The sequence below is a fragment of the Trachemys scripta genome, chromosome 3 (assembly GCF_013100865.1).
Source record: "Trachemys scripta elegans isolate TJP31775 chromosome 3, CAS_Tse_1.0, whole genome shotgun sequence".
Classification (NCBI taxonomy): Eukaryota; Metazoa; Chordata; order Testudines; family Emydidae; genus Trachemys; species Trachemys scripta.
Genome location: NC_048300.1, coordinates 13,298,530 through 13,324,237, shown reverse-complemented (window position 1 = coordinate 13,324,237; position 25,708 = coordinate 13,298,530). Strand labels below are relative to the sequence as shown.

The 25,708-nt window shown below is 40.9% G+C and overlaps 1 protein-coding gene across 1 annotated transcript in view; it reads left to right on the top strand.

The window, feature by feature from the left end:
• The first annotated feature begins 1,165 nt into the window (after nucleotides 1–1,165).
• SEL1L2 (SEL1L2 adaptor subunit of ERAD E3 ligase) overlaps nucleotides 1,166–25,708 on the top strand; it is a 47,235-nt gene continuing 22,692 nt past the window's right edge. Inside the window, exons 1-6 of the mRNA XM_034764156.1 lie at nucleotides 1,166–1,232; nucleotides 9,935–10,040; nucleotides 11,007–11,169; nucleotides 22,997–23,050; nucleotides 23,164–23,223; nucleotides 23,322–23,403. Coding sequence (XP_034620047.1) covers nucleotides 1,193–1,232; nucleotides 9,935–10,040; nucleotides 11,007–11,169; nucleotides 22,997–23,050; nucleotides 23,164–23,223; nucleotides 23,322–23,403 — 505 coding nt within the window. The 5' untranslated portion in view covers nucleotides 1,166–1,192. The remainder of the gene's footprint in view (nucleotides 1,233–9,934; nucleotides 10,041–11,006; nucleotides 11,170–22,996; nucleotides 23,051–23,163; nucleotides 23,224–23,321; nucleotides 23,404–25,708) is intronic.

Here is a 25,708-nt window from a genome sequence, read left to right as displayed (position 1 = left end):
AAACACAAAGAAGACACTAATGTGAGATTTCTAAAGATAGTTACCGCACTCGACCCAAGATTTAAGAATCTGAAGTGCCTTCCAAAATCTGAGAGGGACGGGGTGTGGAGCATGCTTTCAGAAGTCTTAAAAGAGCAACATTCCAATGCGGAAACTACAGAATCCAATCCACCAAAAAAGAAAATCAACCTTCTGCTGGTAGCATCTGACTCAGATGATGAAAGTGAACATGAGTCGGTCTGCACTGCTTTGGATCGTTATCGAGCAGAACCCATTATCAGCATGGGCACGTCCTCTGGAATGGTTGAAGACGAAGGGACATATGAATCTTTAGCGCATCTGGCACGTAAATATCTTGCGACACTGGCCACAGCAGTGCCATGCGAACATCTGTTCTCACTTTCAGGTGACATTGTAAGCAAGAAGTGGGCAGCATTATCTCCTGCAAATGTAAACAAACTTGTTTGTCTGAACAAGAAGTAGGACTGAATGGACGTTTAGGCTCTAAAATTTTACATAGAATTATGTACAAAAAAACCCTGCATTTTGAAAATAAAACTACATTTGTAAGTTCAACTTTCATGATAAAGAGATTGCATTACAGTACTTGTATGAGGTGAATTGAAAAATACTATTTCTTTTGTTTTTTTACAGCACAAATATTTGTAATGAAAATAAATATAAAGTGAGCACTATACACTTTGTGTTCTGTGTTGTAATTGAAATCAATATATTTTAAAATGTAGAAAACATCCAAAAATATTTAAATAAATGGTATTCTATTATTGTTTAACAATGTGATTAATCACAATTAATTTTTTTAATCACTTGACAACCCTAATGTATGCATACCTTCTCAGAATTAGCTACGCTGAATTCTGGTAATGTTTTATTTACAGGATTTGGGGTTTAACATGTGTTGCAAGTATGGTTCAGTAGCTCATATGGCAGCATACACAATAAGACTATGTTTAATTTATATGCATTATATGTATTGAGAATAAAAGTGGGTAAAGAATTGCAACAAAGCACATATGTAATTTCATTTATTAACCCTAATGTAATTAATATACTGGAATAAAGACAGCTTAATATCCATGTAAGATTTATCAAAAACAGTAAACCAGTTTTGAAAAAAAATGTATGCAACTTATTTTTTCAGGAAGCACTCAATGAAAGTCAACTATTAACAATGCAAGATACATTTTCTTCACCAGGTAATAGATTTGGTTGTAAGTACATACCTTTTATACACTCCCTCAGCTTATGTGGTGTTTGATTAAGACAGCATTTACTAGAACTATACAAGCTTTCTAAAAGAGACATTTATTGGTAAATATTTTAAGCTAAATAAGCTTGAAAGGTTTCTGATTTCTCATGTATTTGTGATATACCATGTCCATTCCACATACTACCTCTAGTTAATGCAATATTAACAGTTTGCTGTTGACTGTCAAAATGATGATCTAATATGTCTGTTCTATCCTTAATTTATTTGAAAACACCACAACACGTTACGTACAAAAAATGGTATTCACAATGCAAGCAAAGGGAATTATATCTCACTCTGCACCGTAAGGGGGTGATCCTTGTGTGGAGTACCCCTCTCACATGGAGAGCATGAGTCAAAATCTGTCCTATTATGTTCATAATAGCAAAGCACTAAGGGTGAAATCTTGGCCTCATCCAAATCAATGGAAGGATTGTGATTGATTTCACTGGGGTCAAAATTTCACAATTCAGCAAAAATACTTAAGCACATACTTAATTTTGAGCATGTGCTGAAGTCCATCAGTATGCAGAAATGTGCTTAAACTTTTAAGTAGATGCCTAAAGTATCCCTAAAATTAGGACTATGTTCAATCTATTTTTAGCAATGAAATACAGAGCTTAGAGGCTGATTTTCATCTTCACCCAAAATAACTGCAATCTTTTCATACTCATTTACCAAAGTAAAAAGTATCAATGATAATGGAAGGAATGGTTTGGGTTTTTTGAGATTAAAATATTATTTTCTTTGATAGTATTTGAAAAATTCACTGAAGATTTTTATATCTGTAAAACATATTTATTTGCTAGATGTTTTTTGTGAAAAGTTTGATTTTGAATAATCCATCATATATTCACAAAAAATGAGCCTTGTGGCTAGGTAGAGATGGTATTTTTTCTTGGCATCATAATTTGCTTTTAACGGAGTAGCTTTACTATGTTGTTCTTACAATGATCTTTTCTCATTTTTAATATATAGTACTATATACTTTAATCAGATTAAATTCCCTTCTGAGCCCAATTTCTGACAGACCCCTCTTCTTAGTAATTAATCCTTAATGTCTCTCTAAGGTGCAATAGAAACTGAGTTTCTGTTTATAAGCCTGATTTTGGCCCAGTCTCTAAAATTAAAATTGATAGTTTACATCTGGAGCCAGCCAATATTGGATTTTTCCTGAAGAATTTGAAGCGGCTCAGACAGGAGGTACATTTTAGGTACCTAAAATTAAAGCTGTTCGGATTAGACCCAAAGGTCTACTAATGCTTCCATAGGAGAGAAATAAAACTTACTTTACTGGTCTCTCCTAGCAGAGATCTAGGTCCAGATCCTGGCCACTGCTATAACCATTTTGTGGTTGAAAGAGGCTGGAAAGATAGCTTAAATAGCCAGTGGGGGATTTTCCTGGGTTGAGGGTGTGTTTACTGTAAACCCAACATAGTTGGCTCAATACTTCTCAGTTCCTCTGTCCTAGCACCTTGGTGGTGGGGGAATATTTAAGGTTGGAGAGGCAGTGGCCAGTGCACTTTGCACTCTGGCAATCTCTGACTGCTTAACAGCCTTAGAGGGGCATTACCAGCTGGTATAACTTAGAGCAGACCGACTGCATTGGGGCCAGATCACTATTGGGCAGACTTCAGTTAGTTTGGGTGCCTTATTTGTAAAGTACCACCGTAGCTGCATTTTGCGTTTTAATGGTTGGGATTTTGCTTAATATTTTTGAAAGGTTAAGTGCACACAACCCACTGCTACATGTCTGCAATGTTCATTTTAACTATGTTTGTTGGGATTTTTTTTGTATGGGAATCTAAAAATGTTATAGTGATATGTTAAGAGCAAGAGCAAGTAAAGTGCACTGAATCATTAATTGAGAGAAATAGTTGCAGAATCAGATTCTTATTAAATACTCTTCTGGAGGAAAATTAGATATAGCTAATGGTAAGAGTTTCTCCATGTTAGGCAGAAATTCTAGAATTACAGTCAACATTTTTTTCTGATACTGCAGCATCTGATTTTTAGCCCATTCCAAAAGGATTATAACACTGGCTAGGCTCAGCTGCTCAATGTTACAGGTTCAGCCCTTCAGTCTTGAATGATGGAAGATAAATTAGGACAATTGATTAATGTCATGGGATTAGAGCTACCAATGATTCTTGCATTATGAAAGGTGCCCAAAACAACAAATAGAGGACCAGATTCTGCTCTCAGTTACATTGTTATAAATCTTTAGTGACACCACTGAGGTCACTGGATTTATACGAGTGTAATGAAGAATACAGTTTGTCCCACAGTCTTCTGGTGTAGCAGTGTAAGATTACAAAATTTAATGAAAGCATGTCCACAGGCTTCCAAGTCTTCATAAGATGTGACTCTATATAGCATCTCTTAGCCAAGTTACTTATTGACTAAATTTGCAATACTGGATGGGGAAATATAGACTTGTTACTTCATAGAAAGCAGGCCCACTGACGGGGGGCAAAGAAAGCCCAGGGGCCCGGGCGATTTAAAAGGGCCCGGGTGCCCCCAGCTGCTGTTGCTGCTGCCGCCGCAGTAGCAGCAGCCAGGAGATCCAGGCCCTTTTAAATCGCCCAGGCAAGCCACAGGGCTCCCAGGTGTGGTGCTGGTGGTGACCGCTCCGGGTGCCCGCGCTTTGAGGGAGCCCACAGGCCGGTGAGATTGGTCAGCATGGTTGACTCCAGAAGTTACAGATTCGTCACTTCCGCCCCGGGTCCCGCACCTCCCTAGGGATGGCCCTGGGGCCCAGAATTGCTGTCGGCAGGCCTGATAGAAAGCGAATTTAAACTACTGCAATCAAATAAAATGAGCTTACTACTTTTCATAACAGAAATAGCTCTACTGCATCTTTCTTTAATGCAATAAGCCCTTATATTAACCTACAATTATCCTCTCCCCTTTTTGGGGTGTGTGCAAGGTGCAGACAGAGGGAGCAGATGGAAAGGAATGGTAAGAGAAGAGTATGGTAATTTAGTTGTTGAAGTCATCCATTTTTTTCTATGTTTATAAATACTTTAAGTATGTATTTATGAATAAATAAGTTTAAAGTTATAGCTATTATTTAAGATGAAAATTTTTAAAATTTAGAACTGCTTGAAGTCCAAGCTTACCACATTTTTTATGATTGGACAAATCCTACTAATTAAGCAAAAATGATTCATCCGATTAAGAATGCTATGGAAACAAAGGTAGTTTAAAATTGATTTTACCAAAAATTAAAAATCCATTGAAAAAGCACTTTTATCAGTTGTCAACTTTTCAAAACAAATGCAAGATTTAATATAATTAGCTGTCTATTCAGAAGAGACCTTGGACCAGCACAGTAAAAGTATTTCAGGCCATGATTGAAGTGCATTGTGTGGCTATCCTGAAAGAAGGACAGGAGACACTTTGATATGGATTTAATCAGGCCGCAACTTTATTATTAGATGTCTGGGATTACCAAGCAGATAAAAGTGTGCAACTCCATGTTCATTCAAATAATTACCCAGGACTTCCACCAACCCCACCCTTCATTTTCCATCCAGGTTCCCCAGCCAACCAGTGGCTCAGACCTTCCATCCACCCGCTCTCGTACGAGGGTTAAGGTGGGCTATAAGAAAGGGGGATGGCTCCCCTCCATACCAATCATAGGAGCCCTGAACACCCCGCCCCCCAGTTCCATTCTCTTAACCAGCATCTCCTTTTTAAGTCCTTTACCAGGCCATTTATTTGTTCACTGGATGCCTTCCCTGTGGAGTACCTGCACTGGACATCCCGCCCCCCCCCCCCAACTTACAAACTAGGGTTGTCAGACATCTGGTTTTCGACTGGAATGTCCGGTCGAAAAGGGACCCTGGTGGCTCTGGTCAGCACTGCTGACCGAGCTACTAAAAATCTGGTTGGCAGCACAGTGGGGCTAAGGTAGGCTCTTTGCTTGCCCTGGCTCCATGCAGCTCCTGCAAGCGACCAGAATATCTGGCTCCTAGGCACAGGGGCAGCCACGGGGGCTCTGCATGCTGCCCCCACCCCAAGCGCTGGCTCCACAGCTCCCATTGGCTGGGAACTGCAGCCAGTGGGAGCTGTGGGGGCAGCGCCTGCAGGCGTGGGCAGCACGCAGAGCCTCCTGGCCCCTCCGGATATGCCGGCTGCTTCCAGGAGCCACCTGAGCCTGCACCCCGAACCTCCTCCTGCACCCCAACCTCCTGCCCCATGTTGGAGCCCTCTCCCTCACCCAAACTCCCTCTTGTAGCCTGCACCCTGCACCCAACCCCCTGGCCCAGCCCTGAGCCCCCTCCTGCATCCCAAACTCCTCATCCCTGGCCCCACCCCAGAGCCCACAACCCCTCCCACACGCCAACCACCTGCCCCACCCCTGAGCCCCCTCCTGCACGCCGAACCTGTCGGCCCCAGCCCGGAGCCCCCCCTCCTACACCCCAAATCCCTCATTCCCGGCCCCACCCCAGAGCCCCCACCTGCAGTCGGAACCCTCATCCCCTCCTGCACTCCAACCCCCTGCCCCCGCCCAGAGCCTCCTCCTCAACCCTAAACCCCTCGTTTGTGCCTCACCACAGAGCCCAGTCAGAGTGAGCGACGGAGGGAGGGGAAATGGAGTGAGCGGGAAGCGGGGCCTTGGAGAAGGGGCAGGGCAAGGGTGTTCAGTTTTATTCGATTAGAAAGTTGGCAACCCTGTTACAAAATGAGTTGCAACATATAGTCCAACCCCCTTTCTTCCTCCCCATAATAGGTCCTCCCTGAAACCGCTGTGTGGAAGGCGAAAAAAACCCATCCCATCTAAGCCAATATGGTGATGAGGGAAAAATTCCTTCCCAGGACCCCTAAAAGGGAGTGACTAGCGCAATGTCCACAGTAGGTCCTACCCCAACCTGATATTCGCCACCTCAAGGGGAGGGAGGGTGGGTGCTGCCTTGCCTGCTGCATGAAGAAAGGGCTTCTAACAGCCAGGCTTGCCCCTTTTTAAACCTTCTGCCCTTACATCCCCAGGTCGCCAAGCTGATCCCTACCCACCTTTTTGCAGCAGCTTCTAACCTCTTTCCCCCACACACACACCCGTAAAGCAAGCCCAGATAATGTCCCCCCACTTCAGGCAGGACCAGAAACTTTGAAGGTATTCAAAATATCTCTTACCACAACACACTTCCTGTGGAACAGGAACCATAGTTCTGGCATTTCCCAGTTTGAGTGCTTGACTTTGCAACTTTAATGTTTTAACATATTTTGTGTGTATGCTTTCCTGGGCTTTTAAAAAACAAACTGAAAAAAAAAACAGAAATTCTATCATATTGATAAATTGGTCATCAGCAGGGTTGTGACCTATAGATCCATGGCACAGACCTCTGCCACTTGAGCTGACAGATTACATGATAGGAGCACTATCTTGTAATTTTTTTGTGGACCAGCACTAACAGGGATGAAACATTTTGCCAGTGGATTTCACAGATATTTGCTAATAGCAGAGGAATGGTGAGACTCAAGAATCTTGAGTTCCATTTGTTTGCTCTAGACACTTCTGCCTGTTTCCTGCTCCTTTTCCTCCAACCTTGTCCCAATCATGTGTTTTACCCACCAGTGGCTCCTTGTCCCAGTCCTATTCTCTTTGCCTAGCTGGTCCTAGTCATCATTCCTCCGGCTTTTTATCCCAGTCCCTGTCTCCTTGCCCAGCCAATCCTAGTTGCCCCTTCCAGACTCACCGCACCAGTCTTCCCCCTCCCAGTCCTGTCTCCTTACCCAGCCATTGCCAGTTTCCCCCAGCTCCTTGTGCCCAGTCTCCTTACCCAGCAAGTCCCAGTTCCCCTGTGTTGGCTCCTTGCTTGATCTGTCTCCACTGCCTGGCCTCTAGTCACCCTCACACCCATGTTCTCCATCCCCACTGATTCCCAATGCCAATCCCTTTTCCCAGACTCCATGTTCAGTCTCAGTGTCTCCCTCCCCACTCACCTTAGCTCCTTCTCCCAGACTCTTTTCACAGCCAGTCCCAGTTCTCCTCCAGCACCTTTGTTCCTCACCAGATCCATCTTCCCTCCACCTCCTACCCCCAACCCTTCCTAGTCTCCTTGCCCAGTCAGTCCCAACCCCCCCCCCATTCATTACCTCACTTCAATCTCTCTCCAAACCCACTGGTTCCCAGTCCCTCCCATTGCCAGTTCCCGTGCTGGCTCCCAGTCCCAGTCAACCCCATAGCCCATGGATCTCAGTCTCTTTGCCCAGCCAGTCCCAGTGTCTTCACCTAGCTCTCAGTCCCAGTTTCCCTTTCTCCCTGCACCCAGACAGCCTCCAGACATTCCCCCTTCTCCCAGACCCCTTGTCCAAATCTCTTCTCTTCACTCCTCTTCAGTTCTGGGTTTGTCCTCCTTGTGTTTGGTTTAGCTGGTTTCCTCTCCCGCACTGCCTGGTCCAGCAGGGGAGCACTGAAAGCACAGAACAGACAGGCTTCCAACCCTCCGTTTCTGTGACTGGTCCTTGACCCTGCATAGCCCCAGCAACACTGTTGCAATTACAGGAAAACTCCTGTTCGGATCTCTACAGCCTTGGTCTTGAGAATGCTCAGAGCAGATGGATTCTTCAGGGAATTATGCTCCACAGCTCTTTCAAGTCTCTGAGGATGTGCAAACTGCAATTTTTCAAATGCTTATAAAACTTTTCCAAATTTGGACAGATTTCCCAGGAGATGGCAAGAGGCACATCCCTGACATAAAGACCATGCCCCTGACAAATGTCAAGTTGCTGCTCCAAAGCACAGCAGCACTAGAACTTCTCCAAGAAGAGGTGGAGATGATTTTTTTAAAACATAGCGAGACAATGTATTTTTTCCCTAGCCTTGTTCTCAGAAATGGCTAATCCTTTTTGGATGAAAATTTCCAAAACAATTCAGCACAAGGCAGATACCTGGCATGGAATATTTCAGCCGAAATGGTTAAAGCTTTGCAAAGTTATAAGCAACTGAAAACAGGATTTATAAAGCAACATGTCAGTCTTAACTATAGGCAGGGCTACCATGCACACCTAGAATATAGCCCAAAGTGAATGATAACCAGATTGTAAGAAACAGCCCTAATATAAAGTTCTGAATTTGCCCAAATTTTAACAGTATATAACAGGGGTAGGAAACCTATGGCACGGGTGCCGAAGGCGGCACACGAGCTGATTTTCAGCGGCATTCACACTGCCCAGGTCCTTGTCACTGGTCCTTGGGTGCCCTGCATTTTAATTTAATTTTAAATGAAGCTTCTTAAACATTTTAAAAACCTTATTTATTTTACATACAACAATAGTTTAGTTCTATATTATAGACTTATAGAAAGAGACCTTCTAAAAATGTTAAAATGTATTACTGGCACGCGAAACCTTAAATTAGAGTTAATATATGAAGACTCGGCACACCACTTCTGAAAGGTTGCTGACCCCTAGTATATAACCTTGTCCACTGGAGATAGTGTAGCTTATGTCTTACATTAAAACAAATTCTGAAATTTTCTGAGACTTGTTAAACTTTAGCCAGAGCTTGATTACATGGTTCATAAGCTCATGTCCCTGAATCCATATTTACCAGTCGGGGACCATTATCTGACACAGCTTATGAAGAATGCCATCCCATAGGCATGATGGCCCTTTATGCACTTTATGGGCATGTCTAAACTTACCTCCGGAGTGATCGATCCAGCGGGGGTCGATTTATCACATCTAGTGAAGACGCAATGAATCGCTCACCGAGCGCTCTCCCGTTGACTCTGGTACTCCACCGGAGCGAGAAACATAGGCGGAGTTGAAGGGGGAGTGTCAGCAATCGACCTACTGCAGTGAAGACGCCACAGTGAGTAGATCTAAGTACATCAACTTCAGCTACGTTATTCACATAGCTGAAGTTGCATAACTTAGATCGATTCCCCTCTCCCCCAGTGTAGACCAGGTCTATGTGCTTAACTTTAAACACATGCTTAGGTTCCATTGAAGATAGTGGAACTCAAGCTTCAGTGCTTTAGTAAATAGTGGTGGAATTAAGCCCATATTTAGGTTCCAATTCAGCAAAGCACTTATTAAGTTATGTAAACTATTGGCCCTTCTTCTAACACCAGTGTCACCCCTCTGATGAAGAGTAGCAGATGTCCAGGGCTTTTCAAGTCTGTTTTCCCTTGCATAAGAAATCAATGATATGGAGTCGGAGTATATTCTAAGAGTAACAAACAGAATGCAGGCAATCTCTTTTTTCATAAATTTCAGGCCAAAACCAATACCCAGCTCTCAGTAAGCAATACTGCCTTAAGGTTCAACTCTAATCAGAGACTAAGGCACTCTGAGTGCTTCTACAGATCTGTCTCCAAGTATCACTGCACAGAGAACCTGGCATAATCTAAACTAACAATACAGAAGATCTTCCAAGATTTTATCAGCATTCTGGATGCTAATAATGACAGGGACATTTGACTACCTGTATTTCTTTAGTATCAGTGATTGCAACTACCTGCACTCATGTACAAGTGGATATTGAATCTCTAATCTAAACTGATCTAAAGGAGAAAATTTTCAAACATAAACCTGTCATATGTAGTTGGGAATCACAACAGCTGTATCAGAAAAGTATTTGCCCTAGTTCAAAAAAAGTGGTTTATTTTTAAATTTTTGATCATTTTAATTTACATTTGTGTTCACCTATAGCAGAAGATCTGGCTAGGAGAAAGAAGAATGAGGAGCGAGGACATCAGCTTTATAAAATGAGCAACAAAATCCTGAAACATTCCAAAAGCAAAAAAGAGAAAGAGGAGTAAGTCTGAACTCTAGCACTTGTGGGGCTAAATCAGTAATAAAGATAACATTGTGCTAGAAAGACAAACAAGAACATGCACTGAGGAGTTTACAGTCTAGGTCTCCATCCCATAAAGAGTTTGATCTTATTGTACAGTTCCTGGTACAGACCCTCATTGACATCGATAGACCCTGCGAGAGGAAAAATATTCCTGGGCATCACTTTTGGCAGGATTGGGACCGACAGTGACTTTGTCAAGTTCAGCATTACTGAATATTTCTATTCTAGCTTAGTTACCTAGATTGGTTTGCATTTAATTGGAATTTTGCATTCTACATTGATAAAGCATAGTGCAAAGACATACAAATCAGCAAAAAAAAAAAAATAAAATCAGTTTAATTAATTAAAACATGTCCAAAAGTTGTGGGAAAATTCTAGTGAATTGAAAAAAAAAGTCTGTATCCAGCTGAACAAATCCATCCAAAAAAATTTTTTTTCTGGGTGGTGGCGGCAGTTAGGACATTCATGTGGGATGGGGGAGACCCGGGTTAAATTTCCCTCTACGTCTGATATGGAGAAGTGAGTTGAACTTTGGTCTCTCGTATTGCTGGAAAGTACTCTAGCCCCTGAGTTTCCTGCATCACAAGTGAGTTATAAGGAAAGTGTTACCCTCACCATAATAGTTTCAGGTTGGCTAGCACTACATTTTTTGGCAAACTATTAATCTGAAAAATTTGACCCAGCTCTAATCACATGAATTTGAAGTTACTGTTCAAGGAAGGGTGGCTGCAAAGAAAGAAATTAAAACTTCTCTGCTGCCAGAGAAGCATGTTTTAGTTAGCTTTCAGGAGGTGCATAATAGAAATTAGTTCTTGAATTAGTACACTTTAGTTGCTAAATCTCCTCTTAGAGATACAGGTACTGTACTTGAGGGGAGAAATTAATATCAGATGATTAAACCTGAATTTCATATTCTTGAATCAGAGCTTACCAACTCCTTACCAAAGCAGCAGATATGGGACATTTGAAAGCTATGGAGAAATTGGCTGCTGCTTTGCTGTTTGGTTATCATGGTCCTCAAAATATAACTGCAGCTGTGACATTATATGAGACTTTGGCTGAAAAAGGATCTCATAAAGGCCAAACTGTAAGTAGTTTTGGGGGGGGGGGTTTAAGTGTATAAAGCTTTGAATAGGACATTACTCAACTGGAAAGCTTATTAATATTTGAAAAGCAGTAAGGTGTGGTGTACTTTGTTTACATATATGTTGGTATAATGTGAGACCACACAACAGGTAAGTATTAATTAAAATTGTTTTTAATCATTCTCCAGTTAAATCCATTTTTAAATAGTAGCACCAGATAGTTACAACTGAATTTTAAAAATCTACTTTACTTTTTACTGTACAAGTTGATTGATTGTTTTTAGAACTTTGTTCATGTTGCACAATTGAAATAGACTAATCAGTGTCACTTACTGGTATGTTTGTAGTCAGCTTAACTTTCTCACGCACTAGGAATAAAGTGCAATTTTGGGGGTCTAAAAACTCCAGGAAATGTTTAACTAGAAACAACATACTGCTTTCCATTATTATTTCTGTAACTTTAAAATCTAATTTTTGAGTCTAGCACCACCTGACAGTAACTTGATTATTTTTAACTTTGGCTATTTGTACACAGATGCTGAAAACTATGTTTAGTTGTTGCAATTGTAGCTAGTGATATTGTCCAGAATTTTAACTTTCTGCTGGATAACAGTAGTTTTAATTAAAAATACAAAATATTTTAACATTGCATGATGGGGAACTTTGAGCTACTCAATCTTCACTGTGACACACCAGTTGTCACTTGAAGGAATTTTGGAGGGGAGTAAAACCCCTTTACGACCACGTCTTCTAGCTGCAAGGACTAATGGGACTCCTTTCAAACCTAATGGACCTCGCTCAGGTTCTCTGCAGAATCATGCAAGATTCACATCACCTTAGGACTTACTCTACCACCTCCATAGCACACCCAATCCATGTTCACATAATAGCAGTAAATAACCAGGACCACTCGAATGGACCCAATTCTGCAAGAGAAAGCCCATGATTTTATTCATAATATAACAATAATTATCCAACCTTGCTGGATGATTCACATGGCCTTGAATTGACTGTTTTGTTAAAGGAGATATGTAAGACAAAATAAGCAAAGGCAGTGTGGCACACTTTGTATCAAATTTCAGGTGTAAAAGGTGCCCAGATCTCAAAGATAGATTTGTGTGGGTGTGTTCAACTACGGAGAGATATCTGGAATAAAATGAAGTCGAAAATAAAAATTCTCAGACTACCCCATCACTCACTGTGATATTTACATACGTTTACTGTGATCTTGTTATGCTTGGATATCATTGTTGCCAGATTTCTGTCTTGGCCACTTTAATAGCTTTGTCAAGGATAACTTGTGTTTGCTTCAAATCTCATGGCAACAATGGGACTAATCAAGGTGGCTTCTTACGCAAACTAAACAGAGGACATACTCATATTTGGAGTAGGGCTAGAAACAGTGTGTTAGCATAGGTTCTGGAACTAAGGGTGCTGCCACACACCTGGCTTGAAGTGGTTTCCATTATATACAGGGTTTACAGTTTGGCTAAATGGCTCTCCGCACTCCCACTATAAAAATTGGTCTAGCACCCCTGTGAGTTAGTGTGACCGGGTGCTGGGGATGGTCCACACTGAGAATGCCACACTCAGGGCAGACTGAAAGAAATAGGACAGACAATCCTCAAAACTGGTGGTTTATTCTATAATTAGATTTACCAAGCCAGTAACAAAAGAGCTTCTGCAGTACCACAGTGATTAACAAGAAGCCAAACACAGTCCTCTTTAGGTATTCCAGCCCTTGGTTCTCATCTAGACACGTTGGTTTAATATAGTGAGAGATTATTGAAAACCCTATTCATCATATGTGAGATTCTACCAATTCCAAAGGGTCAGACACTTACCCTCAGATCAATATATGCCTCAGATCTTACCCAAATATCATGTCAGCCAATTCTTAGTAAACTAACTAAAGATTTATTAAGAAAAGAAGAGAGTTATTGAATAGCTAAAAGATTATATACATTACAAATGCTTACAAGGTCCTTATATCAGGTTTGTAGCAGTGATAGATGCGTCTGCTGGCTTCAAAAAGTCTCTCTGGCATCATCCGAAAAGGTTAGAATCCAAATGTAGCTTAGATGTAAAGTCTGTTAGAGTCTTTCCCTGCATTTTCCAGGGTATTCCAAATAGTGGAAGATCTCTTTCCCACAACTTAAACTTTTCCCTGTTCAAAGTTCAGCAGACTAGAGATGCCAGAGCAGGCCGGAGGTTTCTCTTTTATAGCTGAAGTGGGCTGTTAAGTATTTTGAGCACAGCATGTGACTCTGAAGGTTCTTCTTTGTTGAGGACACACTGACCCATCACTTTAAAGTTAACATTCAATTTCTTATGCATACACAGGTAATTTAGTAATACTCATTTGCATAAAGCAATTAGCCGATCTTTCATTATAACAGGGACAGATAAGCTGAAGTAATATTATTAATTTCCTGCAGTGTCTCACATCTTTGATCTTAAGGTTAACTGAACACAGTCACCTGGATAATGTAAAGCAATTAAGTCATGAAAAGGATTTAGCATCTAAAACAGGGGTGGGCAATAATTTTTGCAGGGGGGCCACTCCACGAATTTTGATAAGTCATCACACACTGTACATTTCTACTATATTAACGGAGGGGGTGTGGGCTCTGGGAGGGAGTTTGGTGCAGGACAGGGTTCTGACCTGGGGCAGGGAGTTGGGGTGTGGAAGGGGTGCGAGGTGCAGGCTCTGGCTGGGAGGCACTTACCACAGGTGGCTTCCAGCCAGCAGTGCAGCAGGGCTCAGTCAGGCTACCTGCCGTGGCCCCACACCACTCCCAGAAGCAGCTGCGACTGGCTATTGCTGGCACGTCTCTACGCGCCCCTTGGTGGGAGGGGAGCAACGGGTTTCCGTGCACTGTCGGTGCCCGCAAGCACTGGCAGTTTCTGGCCAATGGGAGCTGTGGGGACAATGCTGGGGGAGAGGGCAGCATGCGGAGCCGCCTCCTCCCACCAGGGGCACGCAGAGATGTGCCAGCAGCAGCCAGCCGCTTCCGTGAGCGGCGTGCGGCCATGGCAAGCAGGCAGCCTGGCTGAGTGCCCCGCTGCGCTGTGGGACTTTTAGCGGCCTGGAGATTGTGAGGGGGCAGCCAAAGAGCCTGGCAGGACGGACAGAAATGTTAGACGGATCCGCGGGTTGTATTTTGCCCACCCCGATCTAAAAGCTAATTTGGTTACATTTATAAACTTCTAACTGGATTTAGGTAAACACAGACAAATACACTTAGCAACTATTCTTTGATTCTTATCAATACAAAGTGAATGAGTTGGGGGTTGCTAGCCTAATTAACATTTCTTTGATACCTATACATAAATGGATTGCCTTGTTTACAATTGCAATGCCACTTGTTAAATTTTTATGGGTCATATACCAGTTAGCTGGTTTGCCTGCCCCACAGTTAGAAATACACATCTGACATAGCGAGATTAAGCCATTTTCTCACTTCTGCTGAGGTGGTGGACCTATTTCTGCATACATCTTTCCACAAAGGAGTTTTAAAATTGAAAAATTATCCAAGAGAAATGTCTTGCTCAAATCCTGAGCAATAAAGCCCTTAGTTTAAAGGAACCATCATAACAATCGGCTGTCTGTGGCCATTGACATAGTCACATTTTGACACCTCACTCCTCATTCATCCTGGACTATCCTCAGAGATCAGCTGACACAAGAAAGTGACAAAGCTGGAGCTCCAATGATAAAAAAACTTGCTCAGAGAGATAAGGTTTTTTCAATTTCTGTGCTATGGCAATTGTTGAATGAAAGTGTTAACCACTATGAAGTGTAAGTAGTCTGATTAATTACAACTGCTTCAGCATGGTAATAAAGTCAAATGTTTTGTTTGCTGTGAGTAACTCTTCACTTAATTCTCAGGTAAGATGAATGGTGGTAGAGCAAGAGGACAAGCTGCCCAGTCATGCTTATTCCAGAGGTGGTTAGTCCCTGACCCAAGTAGTGACTGTTGGAAATTAATTGTTTTTCCAATCATGTCTTGAACCTCCCATTTTAGGGAAGAGTATATAGAAGATCATAATAAATCAACTCCCAATACACTTAATCTATCATTATTCTTGCTCCATACCAGTCATGGCATGCAAGTGAAACTATTGATATCAAAGGTTGTCCTTGTGAAAACAATTTTAATAATCGATGAGCAACTTTTGACCATTGTCAATCAAATATTGTTGCTACACCTGTAGACTCTTGCAAAAGTGGGCAGAGTAGCTCTTTTGTGGATTCACTCCTTCGATTCAGCGAAATCCTATAGAGTATTATTGTGGAGCTGCTCATCCTCTGTGAAGGACCCTACCTGTAATGTCCTTCAGGGTTCCATCTTGTAACTATGTTTATATTCCATACAAAAAACTATGACAAATTTCATCCCAGAAGTTGAAAGTTTCAGAAAGATACACTATCAGCAGTTGAAAACAAGGGTTAGAATGGAAATTGTACCTTCATATTTGTTGTTGTTCCCTCTGCACTGATGGCACATTCTTACTCTTTATTTCCATTCATCTTTGTGTCAGAAAAGGAAACTGGCAGCTATGCAAGCCAAGAAGGATACTGGCTGGCAAGAGGAATCAATAAGTATAAGAGTGTTCGCATTGTATATTGATGGGGTATTCCCAACTTTCATCAGAATAATAGGCAGCCTCAAGGTCCTATTAAATCCAATAATACTCCTGAATTCCAAGATAGTAGCAATGATCTGTTATGCCTTTCACCATCTGTGGCACCCCACAAGACATCTCAGCTTCCTCTGACCGTACAGAGCATCACAGCAGTTATGGTCATCTGAAAGTGCTTGCTGTCAGCTCCTGTGCTGTTCCTCCCTGCAGGTGCAATATTGAAGGCAAAACCCAAGATGAGCATGACTTTAAGCCATGTTTGCACCCTCTGATTTCAGGGCTCCTATGGGAGCCAAAATGCCCCTCCTTGCATAACCCAGGAAGCCTTGGGAGCAACTCAAAATTACAGCAGACTCCCTACTGCTGTAATAGCTTGTGGTGCAAGCCAAAATGGCTGTAGCAGCATGTGCTGTTCCCCCACCCTTTCCCATCTTGCTCAGTTCCCATCAGAGCTTCCTCTATCCTGGAATTTACAGAGGAACTAGTGATTATAGGGGCTAGAGTGAGGAACATAATCCCACCCCTCAAAGGGCCAGCAGTAGTAGTGCTAGTTGAAGGCCTCCACCTTTGAATTTAGCTCTTCTTGGGAAAGCCAGAGTCTAGAGTTCATCAAGATGAAATTCAAGATCCATTCATGTTAACATTTTATTGACTTTTGTTTGTTGAATTTCCTTCTTTAGTGCCTAATTTCCATGGTGACAGGCTCTACAAAAGAGAACCGAATCTTCTGAAACACATTAAATCATTTATCATTTCACCACAATATTCAATCTAAGTAAGTGCTGTTCTGCAGGCACTGGCTCACATTAGGATTAGTGCTTAAATCCAGTGGAATCCTGTAAATCCTATTAAAATAATTGATCAATCCATAAATGGTATCAGAGAAAAATATAGCTACAATTTAAAGTATGATGTTTTACTGTCTTGGACCAGTGCCATAGTCTAGCACTGTAAATGGCTAAGGTCCCACAGCTCTTCCATTTATTTATTTAAGGAGAGAATTAAGTCATAGAACTAATTTTATAGATTAAGAGATTCCAAGGCCAGAGTACCTAATGGAAAACACCTGGGACAACCTTATAGTAATCAGATGACATTAATGGCTATAAACCAGTCCAAAAGAATCATCGTCAGCATGGACCCTGAAGTCACCAAGCATATTCACCAGCACCTCTGCACTGTGGAAGCACTAGGTGAAGGGACATTTGTAAACTATCATTAAGCCCTTTCCTATGTCATCCTGTGACTCATACTTTAGATGGACACACTCTATTAGATCCTATTTTAATCCACAATTGAACTCACACAACACTTACACAAATGCATAACTATAAACAAATACTTAAGTACTTTACTGAATCAAGGCCTTAGAGCAGGTAACCTGCTATGTCTTGCATTGGATATAAAAAAAATCACAGCCACCCCTTCACAGTCCCTTCTCAGAGTTCATACTGAACTAAATACCTAGTGGAAATCACATCGGCCAGTTATTCATGGTGAAGCTTCAACCAGCCATATCTCAGTTATCGATGCTATGCCGGAATTCTCATCCCTAATTAAATCATGGCTGATGGTAAAATTTATTAGCCACTGACCATACATTAAACAGCATAATTCAACACCAAACATACTTGGAGGATATGGGAGAGTATCATGCTGAATTGTGAATTTCTTGGGTCCTAGGTTTCTGTCAAAGACATATTTTATAATCGTGAATTAGTTTGTAGACTTCCTTGATAGGTTTAGTACCTGTTTATATGGAGATTATTCTAACGGCATCTTTGAAAATCAGATTTTAAAAGAGAGGAGATCTGTGCGCGCAGGGAGAGCAGAATATCAGTCATGATCCACCATGTGGATCTGAGAAGAGCGTTTTGTTTAAATTTAGTAGGTAACCTTTGAATGTTTGCAGTAAGCCTGCTAAAATATTTTAACTATATGGTGAAAAAATGTATCATTTACAGTAATTGATTTTATTATAAAATTATTTTACTCTCTCTCCCCCTCAACTCTCTCTTTCTCTCACGCCTACTCACCCATCCACCCACCTACCCATTCACTCACCCACCAATCTCACTGGACATAGTTCTCAGCCGCCCTCCAGTTTTTACTTTTTTCGATATCCCCTCTCTCCCAAAGTCATCGTGTCTTAGAAGTACCGTTCTGGCTGATGAAAGTTGAATCTGAAACATCCTGGAGACTGTCAAAGCCATTCTGGAAATGAGCATTCACTGTAGAGCAGAGGTAGTCAATAGGTGGACCGCATGCCAAATCTGGACTGCCAGATGCTTTTGAACAGACCCCCCCAAAATTTTATTTACTTATTATTAGTATCATTCTTGTGTTTTTTTTTATTTTCTCTGGAATCTGGACCTTGATTATACCTTGACCAAGAATTTTGGACTTTGACAAAAAATAATTTACTGCCTCTGCTTATAGAGTGAAGCAAGGTACTCCCTTTCTCTGGGCACTAATCATACTGCCTCATTGTCGCAGCCTGAGATGACTTGGTCACAGTAACAATTTGAAATTTCCCAAATTAGCCATATGACTTGTCATTAATCACTAGTGTAAACATGTAACACTTTTAAAAAATTCTTTTTTTTTTTTTTTGAGTTAGAATGTCAGGAAGCAAAAATAATTTAAACAATCCAATTACGTATTTTCCTAGTTCAAATGCACAAGATAAGTTTATTCTCAAAATGTACAGAAATTAAATTGATCTTGGGCTGAAAGCATGTATGCAATGTTTTAGTCCCCATCACAAAAATTTTACAGCCAAGGGACTGAAATACAATTGGAGGTTAAAGTGGAAATCGTGAGATTGCATTAAGTATAATAATAATCACAATCACGTTTTAAAAATAAGAGGGTGTTAGAATTGAAATATTTAATGAATAAACATGAATTACTGCAGATAGAGTTAAGTCATTTTAAAATAGAACTAGCATTTCTCCAAAGCTACATGTCTACTGCAGAGCTACACTATGCAGTCCCAGGTTGTCTTGTATGCTCATGACCTTGGGAGTTGATTAACTAGGGTAAATCGTAAAACTCAAGATCCCTTGTAAAAAAGAAGTCCATGCATGTGCCTCAAGGTGTGTATACACACAGCTTATCTGCCAGTTCCTTTTCTCCCATAGAGTGAATATACATTCTGACTCTACACTGTTTGCATCATCTCTTGCATTTAGAGCTTTATAAGGGGATTGGTTTTTTGTCTCTATGTCTGAAACTGTTTATTCATAATGTTCCAATTTTTATTTTAATGTAAACTTCGCAGTTTTGGTGTGGGGACAAATTTGAGTGTGCCAGGTTACAACACCCCTCACTCAAATTTGGCCCAGCCTCCTCTCCATCTGTTGTGACACTGTGAACAAGTGAGGTTGTGACCTGGTGCACAGGATCACAATGCCACTCAAGTTTGCAGCAACTATTAAAAGTTGTGGTGTATGTTAAAAGTTGCAGTTTCCACAACAAAATCACAGCCCATGATTTTCTTACAGTCTTATCCATGAAGCATCTGCTTCATTGGCTACTCATTGCTGGATCTATGACTCTTTAAAGGACTGATCCAAAGCCCAGTTAAGTCAATGGCATCATTTGGACTCGCCTAGAATTAGTAGCAGCCACTTTCAGGGAGTATTTAAATGCACCTCTTCATGGGAACTGAAGTTATTGAGAGTGGAAGAACAGAGGTGTCAGTCTGTCACTTGGCCAATAGTGTGGCTCTCTTGTGAGATCATATTAAATGAAAACATTTGGTCTTTCACTATCTGAACTTTTTTACTGGGTGAGACATTACACATTTCAGTATCCAGCTATGTCTGGGCCATTTGTTCAAAAATATCCAAAATATTCCTCGTGCACGATCTTATTTTCAGAGAAGCATCTTTCTCAGCAGAATGAAATATGAAGATTTACTTAGCTCATTCAATTTCAGCTTTGTTGGGCATTGAATTTTGGAGCTTAGCTATCAAGGTGATAGGAGCCTTGCATGGATGGATAGATTTAATAAATCTGACTTAAGCGAATACTGCTATTTATCAAAAAGATATTCCCACTTCTTCCATCCTGGGGAATGTGTGATCACTGAAGGATCATTTTTTGGGTCCATGATGCATCAACATCCCAAAGGCTCTTATTATCCCTAGACATTTTTCATCTAAAGGACTTCTGAATATGGAGAACTGTGTGAAGGTAAAAGACTTCAAGTTTTTGTCACATAAGGTCCCAATCCAATGACCATTACTGTCAGTCAAAAGACTCCCATTGACTTCGGTCCTTAGGTAACATGGTTTCTTAGCCATATTAGGGCCTTAAGACTTTCCCTTCATAAACAGACATAGACTTGCATCATCCTGACTTCCCAGTCCTACTGTAGTTTGGCCCTTTATGCAGAGGGACAGTGTTCACATAACTCCAGGAAACCAAGTTACAGACATGACAGATTACCAGTACCCCAAATCCATATGTATGGTAATCATTTGTGCTATCCATGTTCCAGGTAAATGGGCATAGATTTTCCCTCGGGGACTTTTTCTCCTTTTATTGCATGGCTTTAAAAACAACATTTGTCACAGCCAAACCCATTGTTCCACCCTGTTTAAAAGTTATTTAACGTAATGACTTTCCTGTTTAGCCTTCTGTAGCAGGGATTCTCAACCTTTTTCTTTCTGAGGCCCCCCCAACATGCTATAAAAACTCTATGGCCCACCTGTGTTACAATAGCACGTTTTCTGCATATAAAAGCCAGGGTCAGCGTTGTGGGTAGCAAGCAAGGCAATTGCCTGGGGCCTCATGCCACAGGAGCCCTCGCAAAGCTACATTGCTCAGGCTTTGGCTTCAGCCTTGGGTGGTGGGGCACAGGGCCTGGGCTTCAAACCCATGTGGCAGGACTTCAGCTTTCTGCCCTGGGCCCTGCTGGGCGGCCCCCCTGAAACCTGCTCACGGCCTCCGACCCCTGGTTGAGAACCATTGCTCTATAGGCTCAGGGCCTGGATATTTTGAAGCCTCGGGAGAGACTCATCTCCTTGGTGAAGCTACTGAAATGAAAAGTTATTGTAGCCACTCGACCACTTGGGTAAATTACCCTATAACGCTGTTTTTTCTGAATCCTCTGCCCAGATAGACCACTCCAGTCTCTCACAGAAACTGGTTTTTTTAACTAATCTATAAAAGTTTCAAAGGAATAAGAGGCATTTCCTATCATGATACAGTAGCCAATATTAAAAAGGACTAAAATGCCATGACCATCAAATATTATCAAATAACTAAAGTTTCCTTAGTAAAATCACAGAAAGTTAGAATTCCAAAGAGAGTGGCAGGTTGGTGTAGTATTTTAAGAAGCACTGTGAGACACATTCTGATTACAGTTAGACCCATTTAAACTCAGACTAGTTCTGTTGATTTTAAATGAGTTACCACAGATTTACACCGACATAAGTGACACCAGAATCTGGTCATGTGTGTGTCAGAGGAGAGAGGGTCTCATTTATCCAGGATCTTGGAGAAAAGGCTCTCAGGCAGCAGTGTGCCTCACCATATACACTTCTACCCCGATATAACGCTGCCCTCGGGAGCCAAATAAAATCTTACCACGTTATAGGTGAAACCGCGTTATATCGAACTTGCTTTGATCCATCCGAGTGCGCAGCCCAACCCCCCACTTTACCGTGTTATATCTGAATTCATGTTATATCGGATCACATTATATCGGGGTAGAGGAGTATTTCCTTTGTGTTTTGGGGATTCTTCAGAGCAGAGCTCAAAAGGTCAGGGAGGATAGGAATTACATTTCTTTCCCCATTTAACACCCTGGAATGTTCCTTTTAATTTTGTATCCTCTTTCATGTTCTGTGATCCTTCTCTCATGGACGGGATATGTAGTACAAATGGTGCATGAATAATACAGTATTGAAATACAGCTTTCCCTTGTATTCTTTTAAAAGACTCAGAAGCATTGTTTCTTCACTGTTCCTGAAAGGAGGACAGAAATACTGCTATGTTTCCTCCCCCACTTACAGAAGGGAAACCAGGGACTGTTCATTAGGTGGAGCCACATTAAACCCTTTTTCCATGGGTTTTAGTTTAGGCCCTCCCATAACTTCCTAGTTCTGAATTTAAGATGGCTGGGAGAGGGTTACCAATCCATTGCGTAGTGAGCTATAAAAATCAAGGGAAACCAGTTTGTCTCACTCCTTAGATTTATTTTGTTTTCCCATGTATTTCTATGTTTATTTTACCAAGTAAAAATAAGGTTTCTTCTCTGTGATCCAAGGAGAGAAAGAGTTTGGATTTTTCTTCCAACATCAGCCACTGCACAGAAATGAGTTGTTAATCAGTAAGGGGCAGTACACTACAGCTTGGCCCAGCTGTGGCACTTTTAACAAGACAGAGGTGCTGTGTAGAGGGCATATAAGGTGACTGAGGAAAACTACCTTTTTTTTGGTGGGGCAGACATGTAGCTACAGGAACAAGCCGTCTAGTGTAATCATTGTGAATTGGTGTGCAAAGTAGAGCTAGTCATGACATGATTTCTTTCTCCCACTGCAAAAAAATAAGTTTCCCCCCCATTTTTGTCCCTAGTTTTTTTATGGAAATTTTTGGATTTTACAAAATCCAAATATTGAAAATTTCAGAAATGAAATTTTTCCCATAGAATTTGTTTTTGTCAAAACCAATTTTGTGTCAAAAAAATTTAAACCACTGCTAGTCAGAATTGATTTGAGCTGGTGCTGCTTACTCCAGCATAAACCATGAAACAAGGTTTCGGTGCTTCAGTTTAGGTCATGGCTCTTAACAAATAAAATGATACCACCTTATTGGAGGAAACTTTCTCTGGTAGTTCAACTAGACAAGTTTCAAAATAATAACCAATATAGTTTTCTTTAGTTTTTAACAGTTATCTAAGATTAATCTTATCTTGAATCATGCTTCACACAAGCCTAACCTGCTCACCTGACTGGTAACAAAAAAGCAAAGCACTATAGCAAGTTACTAAATGAAGACTTCATAACCCCAGTTAGAAGAGTTTTAACTCTTAAAAGCCCCTCACAAATCAGAAAAGAAATTACATACAATAAAATCAAACAGGCAGCATCTGTTTCAACTTGTATAAACAAAATGAATGACCACACATAAATAAATGTACTGACATGTGATTTTATTTTGGATCTGCAGGCTTTAGGATTCATGTTTTCATATGGCATAGGAATGGAGTATAATCAAGCCAAGGTAAGAAAAATAAAAAGTGATACGCTTTTAAAAACTAAAGAAAGGACTTACCAAAAATACTACTGGTTTTGTTTTTTTCATTCCTTGTATAATTTTTTGTTTCTATGTTTTAGGCACTTGTTTATTATACATTTGGAAGTCTTGGAGGAAATTTGATAGCCCAGATGATTTTGGTTTGTAAATTATATATTTGGCAGCTCTATTTCTTGTTCTCTATATAATAATCCAAAGGTTAAAGAATAAGAAAAATATCTGTTATTTATTGTATTAGGGATACCGTTACTGGGTCGGAATCAATGTTCCAAGAAATTGTGAAGCAGCACTAACTAATTACAGGAAAGTGGCATATTTCAGTAAGCAATCCACATGTTATTACTATTGTCATACCTCATCTTAGAACAAATGAAAAATAATATGTGAAGTGAAGAAAAAACAATTTCTCATTTATAACTGGTTATATATCGTGACTAAGTTCCTCCTCTATCTTGGTGGGTCCTGCACTTATTGGCAGATTTTCTTGCCTCAGAGATTCACCATGTGAGTTGGGGAACAGCCCAGAGACCTTCCCCTCTGGAAGAAACCACAGTCCAGGTCAGTTGGGAGGTTTGGGGGGGAACCCAGGCCCACCCTCTACTCCAGGTTCCAGCCCAAGGCCCTGTGGACTGCAGCTGTCTATAATGCCTCCTGTAACAGCTGCATGATAGCTGCAATTCCCTGGGCTACTTCCCCATGGCCTCCTCCAAACACCTTCCTTATTCTCACCACAGGACCTTCCTCCTGGTGTCTGATAACACTTGTGCTCCTCAGTCCTCCAGCAGCATACCCTCTCAGCTCCTTGCACCTCTTGCTCCCAGCTCCTCACACTCTCACACTACAAACTGAAGTGAGCTCCTTTTAAAACCCAGGTGCCCTGATTAGCCTGCCTTAATTGATTCTAGCAGCTTCTTAATTGGCTCCAGATGTCCTAATTAGCCTGCCTGCCTTAACTGGTTCTAGTAGGTTCCTGATTACTCTAGTGCGGCCCCTTCTCTGGTCACTCAGGGAACAGAAAACTACTCATCCAGTGACCAGTATATTTGCCCTCTACCAGACTCCTGTACCCCACTGGTCTGGGTCTGTCACAATATATATATATATTGCACCCGATTCTGCTCTCAGATGCAGCTTTTATTAAGATCTTCTACAGGAGCTATGCACATATATCTAATGGTAGAGTTTAAGCTATGTAGTATTGCAGTCTCATGAGTTCCATTAATACTGTGTATTTTCAGATAGTAGTTATAATAAGATTTTGGAAACATTCTAGGGACATCATAGTTAAAGTTCTAAGACAATTTCCATTAGAAGCCTGATTTCGGCATCCCCATCTTCATAAGAGGAAGTGACTCTAGACACACCCTGGACATAATTGGCTATGCCACTTTCCAGCCAGTGCCACCAGTTTAAGGGGTGGAGCACAATCTCTGATGGCATGAGGGAGGCTGCATCTACCTTGTGTCACTGCAAACTTATACCTCAGACAAATTTCTACTGGGTACCCTTGCCCTAATCATGGAAACTAATCTGACACTGGAACTTTAGAAGCTCCACAACTATGGTAGCCTCAAACATGGTTCTCCCAAACCACATTCAAGCTTATAAACCCAAAGAGAACCACATTTAAGGCTCCATAGAAGTTTTAAACCAAGCCAACATAGCCATAGCTCATGACACCTATATTTCTTCACTGAAGTTAGAGGCAAAACCTGTTCAGCCATTTGAGTTATGAGCTTGCCCAAACACTTTCCTCTTTATAACTGAACATGCCCCACATCAACTGGAAGCATGGGTGGTAGGTTTTATCATACACTTGAAAGCCACATATTGTTATTTGTTTAAAAGAGATGACTAAATTTCTTGTGGGAACTGATGAGGCTCTTCAGTGTACTAGTGGAGGGAGGGCAGAGATAGGGGGCAAAGTTAACAGTGATGTTAAAATGTTCACTGCATGTTTTTTGAACTCCCAACGTTTCACTGATGTTTGTTAAATTATAACACTGTTCATTTTTTAAAAGTCACATTCTCAACTTTAACTTTAATTTGCCTGGATAAAGATATTCTTTCTCTCTGAATTATAAAGTAACCTTCATATAATATTTTATAAGAAAAATGGAAAACCAACTTTTCATATCTGAAAGTAATATATACCAAATTGAAGTATCTTGTATTATTAATTTCCATGCTATCTTTCCCATTTATCAATTTTACTCTTAATGCAACACCAATAAAATGACATTTATTGCTATGCTCATACCAAGAATTATTGACCTTAATATTGAAATTATGAAAGTAATTCCCATATTTTACTTCTAGTTCCTCAAATACATACACATCATCTTTATGGAAGTTGCATAAATGCAGCAATAACCAGTAGATTTCTGTCAGGAATACTGTGATTTTGATAAACATGGTTGTCATTTCTCAGGCCAGCCCATATTGGCCTTCCATCTACATGACATAATGAGTGGATAAACCAATGAAACTGCGGAGTTTCTAATGCAAATCTAGGCACTGTCCCTTCTTCCAAGTTCCTTGCTTTTGTTCTGCTTCACATAAAACAAGTTTCTTCATCTGCTCTCACTTTCTACAGTTGTCCATTTTTAGTTCTCAACTTGTTAG